Source organism: Pteropus alecto, unplaced genomic scaffold (assembly GCF_000325575.1).
Source record: "Pteropus alecto unplaced genomic scaffold, ASM32557v1 scaffold121, whole genome shotgun sequence".
Lineage (NCBI taxonomy): Eukaryota > Metazoa > Chordata > Mammalia > Chiroptera > Pteropodidae > Pteropus > Pteropus alecto.
Genome location: NW_006434369.1, coordinates 4898471 through 4911830, shown reverse-complemented (window position 1 = coordinate 4911830; position 13360 = coordinate 4898471). Strand labels below are relative to the sequence as shown.

Genomic DNA, 13360 nt, shown 5'->3' with positions numbered 1-13360 from the left:
CCTGGGTTCATGATTAAATTTTTGTTAACTGAGATTTCATCATTATCTCATTTACTACTACTTCATTCAAAGTAGAAAAAAATGTATCCAAAGGAAATGAAGCTACTTTTCCCTATCATAAGTTTAATATTTTAATAGTTGTCTCAGTCCTGTGTGTTAATTGTTATAAAGGGTAAGCATTTTACTACATTTTGGGTCAGTAGAATTGGGACAAAAATACTGGTAATACCCTGCCTAACCTGCATTTTCATTATAAGTATCAAATCAAGGTAATTTAAGTGAATATCCCGTTAGCGTGCTATCCACTTGTAAGAAATCATTCTTCTTACAACTTCTTCAGTCTAAAATTGTCCAATTTGGTTACACTTTCAGCTGAATAATCCAACCAAATTATTAGAAAACAAACTAAAGAACTGTTTTTCTTGTCAATACCATTCTCCTTCCTGAAAGCACAATGTTCATTTTGCATCAGAAGCAGTACAAAAAGGAATGGTCTCCTCTCCACATTCATCTCCCCATTCGAGGTGACGTGAGGACATGACCTGAATTGGCTTGGTTCTGTGGGATTCCTGTTTGTGGTCCTCTCTGCTCCATATCTGGAGCTCAGGGCATTTAACTTCTCTCAGGAGAGACCTGGACCACTCCTTTCAAGGTTCTCTTTGAAATCAGTTCACAGTGACTGGACTAGAAATATAATTGCTCTAGGGTCATATGGAGCCTTAGTTACTAGATTATTATGTTCCCCATCCCCCAATTTCTAAAAAATTTTATTTTAGGTCCTAAACCCACTCTCTTCCACTCTCTTTTATAACAAAGTGATTTACGCCATGTGGATTGGGTGAAGTCGTATTTGAACATTTGGAGTGAGCTTCAAGCATACATCAAGGAGCATCACACTACAGGCCTTACTTGGAGCAAAACAGTAAGTACCAAACCCTCTTCCACCTGGATAACAAAGTGCCATTAAAATATTTATTCATGGTAGCCTAGTAATGTAGAATTTACCTCATGGAAAACATAATATAAAATATACATGTAGAGACTTTATGAAAATGTCATTCATCACAAGAAAATCTGGAAACTGCCTACATGACATACAGAAAGAAAATAGTTAAGTCATTTATGGTAAGAACACAATGAAACACTCTACAACCAAGAAAAATAACACATGATAATTACATGGGAAATGATCTGCTAGTCTGTTAAGTGATAGAGTACAAAAGTTTATGAGTACTAAAATGACATCTACATTAAGAAACTGTATGATAAAAATTGAAGAATACAGAAAGATTTGAACTTGTTATTAATTTCAAGAAGATAGAGTTATGAATAAAATGTCTTTTTTTATTTTTTTTTTATTTCTCTCGGTGTTTTAAAGTTTATCAAATGACATTTTTGAATACTTAGGCAATTCTAGTCCTGGGTTAAAATCTCAACTTGTAAATGTTCCCACTTTCAGTCCCACGTGAGATGTTGATCTGACCTTCTCTCCTATCTTCCCTTGTCCTACTTCCTCCCAGCACTACCAGACTACTTGTGGAATCCTGAACACATACAATGCTTAGGTCAAAGCAAATCAAATTGTTGTCGTTTCAATATTTGCAAGTTAAATGTGGTTTTAGCCTTTTTTGCAATGTCCCAAACAAATATCATACTGAGTTCCCTGGGGAAGTACCTCTCCCTCTTGTCCAAGACACAGCTTCAAGATCATCTCTCTAGGAAATGTCCATTGATCTCCATCAGCTCCTTATCTAGAACGGATGGCTCCCTTCTATGCCTCCTTCATAACTTGAATGTACCTCAATCATAGCCCTTAGCATACAGAATTATAATTTTTTGTGTACTTTTTGGACTCCATCACTCTACTGGAAACTTATCTCTGTCTCCAGCTCCTAAGGTAATACCTGGCACAGAATAAGTACCCAGTAAATAGTTTGGACTAAATTGTGAGTTAAGGGTCTCTTAAAATTTTTCTTGCCCTTTTAAGATTGTACACTTGTTTGGGAAATGCTTCTCATGGAAAATGCCTTCCATTAGAAATCAATGTTACCTTTTGATGGTCACGGGAGATGTTCTAACTGGAGTAAACACTGAGAAGATCAAGTGACATACTTGTGAGTTCTGTTCAAGGGTAGAACCCCACACTCTCCTGAGAGCCGTACTCCAGCACCTAACCCTCATTCTGAATGCTACTTGTGGAATCCTGAACACAGTAGGTAATAATATCAAGGCAGAGTTTGTGATTTTTCAAGGGAGTGTGGGACTTCTGCATTTGTTTCCAAACATTTGTACAAATGTTAACATTGACCCCCAAAGACTGAAACTTTTTATTTTCTACTTTGCCTATTTTCTCCATAAGGTGAAATGCACAGTGCAAGATAAAATAAGTTGATTATTTTTCTTCTTCCCACGATATTATGATTTCTGACAATAGAGTTCATAAACATTTGGAGGGGTTTAATACAGAGGGTATGTGTGGATGTAGGTAGGTGTTTGTGTAGACTAATTGGAATTATTTTTCATAGATTTCCAGTGAGATGCTCTTTGTGACAGATTAGTTTGCCCTAAAGAATTGTCACACATTTGCCATGGAGCTAGGTCATCATGGGAGAATAGCAAACTAAACATCAAGAGTCCTTGGGTGTCTTATTATTTCATGGTAGATAAATAGAAAAGGAATGAGAATCCATTTGTGGGAAATCATCATGTCAACAAATGCTAGCCTATTAATTCGTTAATGGTGCCCATGGAAAATGAATAAAAAATTACCTTTAAATGGCTTGAATACCTTTAATGCAATGTACAAAGCTGAGTAATTATTTTGAATATAAAAAAGAATTGATTATTAATTATAGAAAAATAAATGCAGTTGTTTTTCTGTGCTCTAGAGTGAATATTTGTATTTTCATTATGTTCATTAGAAATATATGCCTTGTAATAGTGACTTTTAAACTTCTAAGATAATCTATAGTAAGAGATGCATTTTACCCACACATACACCCTACCCACAATACTAAAACAAGTTTCAAAAGACAATACTTTCTCTCATCACATGAAATGCATTCAGCTATTTCCTTTTCTATTTTATTTCATTTTTTATAAAATTCTGGCTGAGACCTAGAAATTGATTTCATGGCCCACTAATCGGTCACATCCCATATTTTGAAAAACATTATAAAACATAAATGGTTTATTTATGTAAATTATAAATGATTTGTAGAGCATGCATTGGGCAGCATTGACATAATAATAATGAGAGTTATTATTTATTGAGTACATGTTATGCTATGGGAAAATTCTATTCAAAATGATAATCATTGTAAAGCAGAGCATCTACTTCACTTTCTGAAGAATAATATGATAAAGAGTAATATGATAAAGTTTTGCCAGATATTAAAAGTGAGGAATGATTATGGTAAGAAAATGTTGTTTTAGAGATAATATCATATGTATAAAATCTTTTGACGAACTTTAAGACATATACATAGAAACCTGTTTCCTGGTATTTTTATCCTCTTCTAAGGTTTGGAGTAAAAAAAAAAAAAACTATGAATTTTTTTTAATTATAGTTTTTACTTTAAAATCTAAATTTCAAATATTTTGAGAATTTTTTTTTTCAAATTGGATTTTGAGATTTGCGCTCTATGGAGTTTTTAGTGACTGAACGGCATGCTGCTCAAGACTGAGTTTCCAAGGGCACATTGCTCTACGAAAGAATTATTCCCCCTGAGTTAGCAGTTGGAACTGTATTTGCCTTCTCCCACCTCCTAACCTTTGCTTTCAGACTGCAGCTGTGGCAGACAACTGTTGCTCTCTTCAGCTGTCACAGTGAAATGTAAAATTTTTGAGGCCAGCGATATTTCAGTGATTGGCGAGAGGGTCTGTGTGTGTGTGTGTGTGTGTCTGTGTGTGTGTGTGTGTCTGTGTGTCTGTGTGTGTGCACGCGTGTACACTAACATGGGGTTGGGAGTGGCATTGGGAGGACAAAGCAGGTGTGGAATAATCCATCCGGAATGTCTTGTTCTCATGGCCAATGGAATCTTCTCGTTTCTGTCATCTTTTCTGCAATACGACTGTGCACTAGAAGGACTACACCAGAAACTTCTTGCAGTTTTGAGTTAGTTTAATTACTGGGAACTCTTTTTCATATTCATTTACATGGTTTCCTCGTTGCTGGGTCTCAAATGCACTTTGTGGAATAAATTGATCTTTTGGCAGGAACCCAATAGAGGCACTGTTTTTTATTATTATCCCTTGCAGTTGGTCAGATTTGTAATATTCATATTACATTCGTGCATTGGTGGTTCCTGAAAATCAGATAACTAAAGCTGAAAGACTAAGGCCTGATCTTCACACTTGTAATTCCAAAATAACTGATTTTTTCTATGAATTGTCTGGATCAGCATTCCAACTATTCTATTCTGTGTGGATCTGGCCATGAAAAGGACATGAAAAGAATTCCATAAATAGGTTAAAATGTGGTTGTTTTCTTAACTTTCTGGTGTTAAACTTGTTGACAGATTTTTGTCTTTCTGAATTACTTTAGCTTTGGAAACAAACCCAGGTATAATTATTTGTAGAGTAGAATAGAACTACACATGTATGGATGTGTATAAAGTTTTATGTAGTGGTGATGTAATTCTTTCTGCTAATAAAGTGGATTTTAAAAATCTACCCTATACATCAACTGTCATCTATCCTATCCTCCACTGAACCTCTGGGAAATACAAATAGTTTGGAATGGTTGCAATTTTAGTCGAGGTGAGGTTTTATTTTTCTCAAAGCAAGACACTTTCAGATCACTTCTTTTCTTCCAAGTAGATGTTTCTTTTCAGCCTATTTCTCAATGTAAAAGCCAAATGTCCCTTAACAAAGTGAAAAGTTAAGTTTGCTTGTGATCAAATTAAAATTCAGCCAGAGGGTATCCTGACATTATAAATAATGTAGACTCTGTAGCATGTCATTAAATATGTATATCTTTAAGTTTTCAAGTCTTCTGGCTGCTCTGGCTTCCTCTTGATTTTATAAGCATAAACTCAAATCTTCTATATCTAAACTTTCATTTAGAACTTTAACCAGAATTAGTTTATGTATTTTTAAAGAAAAAAATATTTAATAATCATTTTTCCTACTTTTTGGCAGAGTATACAAACATTTATTTACAAAAAGTCCAAGGTACATATGGTACAGGTTTTAACACACAATACTTTAAACTTGTTCCAAATCTATGCCTTAGATTTGTTAATCAACGTGAATAGATAGAGCCTGGGATGGTGTAACTTGTCTGAATCGCAAAACTCATCGATCTCTGTGGCTACAGAGAGTGCCTGACCACAGCTATCTTCAGTCTACTTAATTGCTCTTAGGTTTTTAGCTTCTTTGGGGGGCTTTGGGTAGCCAATTCCTTTCATTCTCCTGTGGAAAAGATCTCAGCTGCTCAGGGGGAGTTAGGAATGTCATTGACTAAAAAATGAGCTCTAAATGCACAGATAATAGAGTTAGGTTGGAAATGGCTGTGAGTTCAACCTGAAAGAGACTACGTAATTAAGCACCTACTGTGCCCCAGACTCTGGGCAAGGTGCTGAGAATACAAAGGTGGATGGATATATGGCACAGCAGATGCAGTTCCTGTCCACTGAAATGCATTCTAGCTGAAGAACATATAAACAGCACAACATGATAGAACAGGGTGAGCAGCATGCTGGAGGTAGGTGCAGAGCTAGATGAACAACACAGACCAGGAAAACATGGGGTACACTCAATCCTATAGTGTAGTGTAGTTCTTGGGCCTGCAGCAACCTGGGAACTTGTTACAAATGCAGAATCTCAGGCCCCACCATGGACCTTCTGAATCAGAACCCACATTTTAACAAAATTTTCCCAGGTGATCTATATGCATATTAAAGTTCAAAAAACATTGCTCTGGTATATTCAAGTTTGACCTGAGGAGTCCAACTTGAGCGAGACTCAAAGGAGATCATTTATTTTTACTCTTTAATTTATTTAATAAATATTTATTGCTACCTACCACATACAGAGCACACAACAGGCATTATATTTATGCTACAGTTTCTGCCATCAAGCAGAACATTTTAATTATGATGCAAAAATAAGTAAAAATAATATAAGGCTTGATGGAAATACACCTTGTAATTAGAATCCTGGGTGAGCAAGAAGGGCAATTAAGGGGCTGCCATTCGATTTGGGTCTTGAAGAATGACTAGGCAGACAGTAAAGAAGAGGGCAGTTCTTAGCAGAGAATTCTGCGCATGCACACAGGACGTGAACAAAGTACTTTGAGGGAAAAGCTGGTAGTTTTTGTAGAGCTGAATGTGGCAAGAAAGCTGTGTGCTAATTGGAGCCAGGTGATGAAATCTTTATGCGTTGTTCTAAGAAACTGGGTCTGTATGTGGAGTGCATGGATTTTTTTCCCCTTCACCATAGATTTTTAGGCAGAAAGTTACACACTGTAAATAATGATTTAGGAGTTGTGCAAGACAGATGGAAAAGGGAAGAGATTAAAGGCCCTGGTTCATGTTAGGCGACTAGAGGAAGGCTAGGGGTAGGGTAGTTAATATGTGACCTGGAGTGTGAAATGGCAATGCAAAAAGAGATGGAGTAGACCAAGGAAAAAGAGAGAGGGCAAGATATATCAAATCTAAACCCAAAGTTTCTAATCTGGAAGTCTGAGAGAATCATAATAGCAGCCATAGAAACAGGGAAATCAACAGGAAGAGTTAGCACAGGAACAAGAAAAATATTCTCATGAGCTTCCCCATGGTGTGTTTGGGGCGCAGGTGAAATGGAGACATCCGTTGAGATGGAGAGGTGTAGCAGGCAGGTGAAATGCAGGTCTGAAATTCACCAAAGTGTGGTGGGAACACCTAAAAATGATAGTGACATAAGTGAGAAGATGGGGAAAAAAGAATACAATGGAGGATAAAACCTTCGGGGACACCACTGTTTAGAAAAGGGTGTAAATCAGTCAAGTAGACAAAGAAGAGAACTAGAATCAAGGGTCTTCAAGCTCTAAAAAAGACAGGGTGGCTACCACAGTCAGCTATGACAACTAGGGGAGAATAAGGATTGGAGAAAGGCTGCCATCATCTATTTTATCAGTGACCTTTAGAAAGCAGTTTCAGGAGGGTTGGAGGTAGATGCAGGCTTATAGAATTAAGGAGTAAGAAGGTTTTTGTGTAATGATCTCTTGATTATTTATTGACCAGTTGCCTGGTTTGATAGATTACTGCTTATAGCTTCATTTTCTGCCTTTTGAAGTTTGGGGATTATTTGTGGTTTTTATTTTTACCTGTACTATAGCTTCAGTGGAATAAGTGTAGTTCAAAAATAAGTATCTACAATTTTATACACAATAGTTTAGAGTCAGTGGTGCTATGAAGCTCTAAGTAAGTTTTTTACATTTAGAATTATTTTTATTATCTCATAAATACCTTTGAGTTTTATTGTTAGTTGATAAGAATACAGATGTTTTTAGAGTATTTAAATCTTTCTCTCTCTAAATCAAAACAGTAGTTGCTTTTAAAACTCCTTACTTTAACGATCAGATTATTTTATTTACTAGAACTTTTTCATAACCAAGAACTCGAACTCTCTAAACCTGAAGGCCAGCAAGTTAATATATGTTTCTAATTTATTTAAACCATCACCTCAAGAATATTTTAATTAAGGTATGCTTATTTAAAATTCTTTAATGGGTAACACTGAAGGCAGTGATGTAACTGGGGGTGTCCTGTTTCCCACTCTTTTCTTAGGAAAATCAGGAGGTTGTGATGTGAGTACAGGCAGAGGTGCTCCCCAGAGCAGAGCTGGGGGGCCTGGATAGGAGGAGACTTTGAGTGAACTTGGCTATCAGTCCCAGCCCAGAGGGAGCCACACTGGGCACCCCAGGTTCTCATTCACTGCTCAGGTCCCATGCCTCCAGGTCCAGCCTCTCAGCCTCCACTCCCCCAGCACCCCCCACCACTTCCTGAGACTGGGCTTCCCAGTAATCGCCTTCATAGCTGAATGGCTTTATCCATCTTCCTTTCCCTCTCCAGTGAGAAAAGGCAGTGACAGGTAAAACCTTTGGCTCATCTTTTTTGGGATACTAAGTTGTAGCAAATCTTTCTTTTTTTAAAAGTGAGTTTTATCTTTTCAAATAGCGAAAAGCCATTGAAATTCAGAGCATCTTTGGAGAGGTTTCAAGTAATATTCTTCTCAGTCGGAGGGAGCAGAGTGCAAAGACGTGAATGATTATTTGGTGTGTATGTTTATGTAAACAGGTCTGAAGGCAATCCTAAAAGAAAGTTTTGAGTAACGATAGTTTTATTAAACAAGTGTGTCCCATCAGAAAGTAATGCTTCGAAAGACAATACTAACGTGGATCCGTAAATTCTTGCGTGACTGCTAACAACTCAGTTGCATTTGTTTGTCGTAATGACAACATTCGTGTCCCCTGCTTTTGGGAATCACCTTTCTCTTGCTTCCTTGTTTCACATTGGACTGTTTTAAATGGTCTGCTCTCCAAGAAGCCTCTCCGACCTGCTCTGCTTATCACCATGTCCTGCCCCAAACTGGAAGCTATCTTTTCCCTCCACAAAACCTCCATAATATTTCTTAAAATCTATTTCTTTTATGATGTTTAGCACTTTCTACATTATAAAGCAGTTACTTATTTACTTCAGTAAATATTTATGAAACACCTACAGTGTCTCAGGCACTAGAACACACTACCAGTGATGTTAAGATGAATAATGAGTGGCTCTTCAGAGCTCAGGCTTGGGAGATGACCAAACCTGAATTCGTAGATAAGAAATTACAAGTACCATCATAAAGGTGTCCCTAACGGATCCTCGTAGTGAAGGAATAGGAAATAAACAGAAATTTTCCTCTTAGGAAAGCTGAAGAAAGTTTACAAAAGAAGAGAACTTGGAGCTGAGCCTTGAAGGATATGTAAGAGTTTTCCAGGTAGTAAATTGGGGAAAAGCCTTCCAAACAAGGTACAGCCTGAGCAAGACACGAAGACCCAGAGCCCAGTGCCTGTTGCCTGGGAACACAGAAGTGTCTTCTCTCCTCCGAGCCTATGAGCTCATTGAAAGCAGGGTCCTTTCCCCGGTCCACCTCAGGTGTGCAGCAATGACTGGTACAGGGCCAATCTCCAAACATATTTGCTAAATTGAACATAATTTGTAATCGCATTTCTCCATAGTGAAATTTTCATAGTGTTCTTCCATTAACTGCAGATTGTGTCCATTGTTCAAGAGCCAGGTAAATAATATTTCTTAATTTCTTCTATCAATGATGATAATGGTAATAGGAGGTGTATTTTATTATAGACAATGGCTTATTGGTTGCCAGTGCCTCCCCTGCACCTGTCACTTGTCGCCCGCATGCGCCTTATTCCCAGGTGGTATAAACTCAGAAAATGCAATCTAATATTAGATTCAGCCAAAAGGTTTCTTAAAAAGGATTGGAGGAAAGGTGCAAATTGTCTTCTAAAGGTTAAACAAACCCTTCACAGCTCACGTATAGCTGAGCCCAGACCACAGTTTGTTGGTCCAGGTTGTACCTTGATGCATGCTAAGCTAATCACAGACCTTTTCTCCAGACCAAAGCATCAATTAATCTTTCCTGTGAATTTTGGAACTGAAATTGAGACAAAAGTTATTTTGTCTTACTGTGTCTCAACAACAAAGCTCAGCAGATATTTCTGCTCTTATTTTTTGTTTTCCTAAGTAAATAATATATAACATAGTATAACTAATATACTATATAATATACATAATATATATAATATAAAGATGATTTATATCATCTTTATAACAGCAATTATTTTCACTTCCACCTCTGCCATCTACCAAGTATGGATAATTTGAGGAATACAATAGTTTATGACCTTAAAATCTGAAAGAAAATCAAAAACATTGATTCGATGAGAGTTCAGACTTAGGCTTTTTTGGCCAAATGAAGTAGTTGTCCAGATAATTCAAGCCACATGTCAGTCACTCTTCGTCTTCATATAACAGTTGGCTATCTATAGTTTTTCTCTTTGATGGGTATACTCTGCTATCTTTAACTCTGGGAAATTTTCCCATGGAAAATTTAATTTTATCTTTCCTTTTTGTTATGAGAAATTTTATTTTCAAGCTGCCAATGCTGGAAGGCAAGAAGAAAAGACAATCTGGAAATTCCAGATTTGGTTCTGAGAGCAAGAGCAAAGAGAGGCCAAAGTAATAATTGAGGCTACTTATCAAGACCATTTATACAAACTAGCCGGCTTGCTTGAGCAAATTAAAATGTGTTCAGTTTATTCTTCTGGACTCTGCTCTGAGGCCTTGGTCTGCTTTTATCAAACATTTCTACTTTTCTGTAGAACAGAAATCACCACCTATGTTTTTGGAAGGGCCACATTTGATATATAAATTAGAACAAGTGTAAAAACACTAGGTGATTTCCACGAACTGATGCAGATTGTATACATTATTCTCAGACCGTTTTCCAATTTAAAGCTGTTATTCCTTCTCTGAAGGGATTTTATTTCTTGTTCTATCTTTTTTCACCTACTGCCATGGCTCACATCCCTCCAAGTCATCAAAGACAGGATATGCAGAGACCACAGGCAGGTAGGGAGAATGGGAAAGAATGAGGCCATTAGAAGTCATTAATGGAACCATGAGATTTGGGTTCTCATTACCTTTCTTCTTTACTTCTGTCTTGATCTAGGGTGTTTGGAGTCTTACCTCTGAAGAAAAGTGATCAAAACAGGCCCCATATTTTTTTCTTAACTGTGGGACCATCTTTTTTGTTGCAACTATATATAAGTAAGCACCACTGATATTTTTATGGAAACCTGAAATTCAAGTAGTGTTCTGTTACCATAGATGAACTAGGAAATATTCCCTAAATTGACTTTTTAAAAAATATTAATAAGCGTATATTTAAATTGTTATACAGCACTTCATTGTAGTATTTTTAACAATTCTGTTTTCTTGGAAAGGCCCCAGAAACTTTGTTTTCATTGGCAGAAGAAGTCTTAAAATTATAGGAAGTGATAAAAATAAGAGAATAAAGACTAAAGTCATAAATTCACTTTGGCTTACACTTATGTTGTATGGGATGATCATCTGTTAGTTTATGTGCAATCTTTTTTCTTGATTATAGTTGTCTGCCAATAAAAGTGTGATGTAAATATGAATGTAAAATTTGCAAGTACTTATAGAAATTGACAAATTTGGAAATGTATCAATTTCACTCAGTTCATGATCAAAGTACATCTCACAGAAAATAGAAACTAGTTTTGACGTCTAAAACATAAACAAATCTTAAATCACAAATTTGTGAAGCATCTCTTGCTGCTGTGAAAACTGATTTATGTATATAAAAAGTTAGTCTTTGATTCTGAAACTGGTAGTTTCTTCTTTTAACCCCTCCCTTATGTTGTGATATATGAGAGGTTAATCATCTCTTATTTTATGTTTCATATTACACAAGACCACTTGAGATTCTTTGTCTTTGGAAAAATTGATAAATAGCATTTGACCAGAACGTTCAGTTGTACAACATTGAGAATTCCTGTAGTTTTAGCATGTTGATGTAAGTGTATTTGTGACTAAAATGGCTTTGTGATTTTTAAATTGCTTTTAAAGCCTGAAATTGAGCACATGTAAGTTGTTACTGCTACCTGATTCATGGGCCGGGATGGCTTCAAGCTGGACAGCTAAAGAGAGCATCTAACCAAGAAAGAGAAGACAGCCAGATGTGTGTGATCATGAAGGGGAGTTGGCTTGGTGCCCATGAGGGAAGGATGGAGGCTGGGAAACCCACAAACAGTACCACTGCATGTCAACTGTTTCATTTTTTAGCTTTATCTATGATCTCTACAAATATTTAAAGACAGGTGGCTCAAAATATTACTATCACTAAGCTCATTTTATAGAAGAAACATCATAACAAAAGCTTTGTTGTGAGAGACATAATCCAATTGTTCCAAGAGAATATCACATGGTATTTTTTTATTTTCTTGGTCTCTGCTTTTAAAAAATTGGTAAAAACATGGGCCAAGATATAGATTGCCTGACCTATTTTTAGAGTTGAAGATTAATGTTATCTATATATGTACATATATGTACATTTCTCCCTTGTTTAAAACCCTTTGGTGCCTCTCTTAATAGGGCCTCTGTCTTCTACAGTGCATTCAACTGTACAGCCCAAGCCTAAGCCACAGTAGTGCCTTCCCTGGCTCCCCTGATCTCACTGTCCTGAGAAGAGCTGGTCACTTCCTCCTTTGTGCTCCAGTGTCTTTTGCTCATATAACACATGACACATATCAAACTGCATATATAATTACTTATTTATGCACTTGACAATCCCACTAGATCAGTGGTCCCCAACCTTTTTGGCACCAGAGACTGCTGCTCCTATGAGAATCTAATTAATGCCTGATGATCTGAGGTGGAGCCGAGGCAGTGATGCTAGCGCTGGGTAGTGGCTACAAATACAGATGAAGCTTTGCTTGCTCGCCTGCAGCTCACCTCCTGCTGTGCAGCCCCATTCCGTTCCTAACAGGCCATGGACTGGTACCGGTTCATGGCCCAGGAGTTAGGGTCCTCAGCACTAGATTATAAACTTCTTAAGAAACAGGACCTGCCAAAGCCATCCTGAGAAAAAAGAACGAGGCTGAAGGCATCACTCTGCCCAACTTCAAATTATACTACAAAGTGACAGTAATCAAAACGGCATGGTATTGGCAGCAAAACAGACAAATGGACCAGTAGAACAGAATCAAGTAAACCCATATTTATATGAGCAAATAATTTTCAACAAAAAAGCCAAAAATATACAGTGGAGAAAGGAAAGCCTCTTCAATAAATGGTGTTGGGAAAACTGGAAGGCCACCTGCAAAAGAATGCAACTAGACTGTTGTCTGTCACCATACATCAAAATTAACTCAAAATGGATTAAAGATCTGAATATAAGACCCAAAACAATAAAATGCATAGAAGAAAACATAGGAACGAAGCTCAAGGACCTTGGACTTAAAGAGGATTTTATGAATTTGACCTTAAAAGCAAGGGAGTAAAAGCTAAAATAAATGAACGGGACTACATCAAACTAAAAAGCTTCTGCTCAGCAAAAGAAATCGTCAACAAAGTAGAGACAACCATCTGAATGAGAAAATATATTTGCAAGCAATGCCTCAGATAAGGCCCTAATATCCAAAATATACAAAGAACTCATACAACTCAATAACAACAAAAGAACAAATGATCCAATCAAAAAATGGGCAGAGGACCTGAACAGACACTTCTCCCTAGAGGACATACAAACGGCCAACAAATATTTGAAAAGGAGATCAATATCG

The 13360-nt window shown here is 36.9% G+C and overlaps 1 protein-coding gene across 4 annotated transcripts in view; it reads left to right on the top strand.

Moving 5' to 3' along the window:
* CAP2 (cyclase associated actin cytoskeleton regulatory protein 2) overlaps positions 1-13360 on the top strand; it is a 119638-nt gene that overhangs the window by 85481 nt on the left and 20797 nt on the right. For 2 of the 4 annotated variants that reach the window (XM_006909242.1, XM_006909243.1), the window contains one exon: positions 817-922. The exons of the other annotated variants lie outside the window; for them this stretch is intronic. In XM_006909242.1, coding sequence (XP_006909304.1) covers positions 817-922 — 106 coding nt within the window. The remainder of the gene's footprint in view (positions 1-816; positions 923-13360) is intronic. 4 annotated transcript variants of the gene reach the window in all.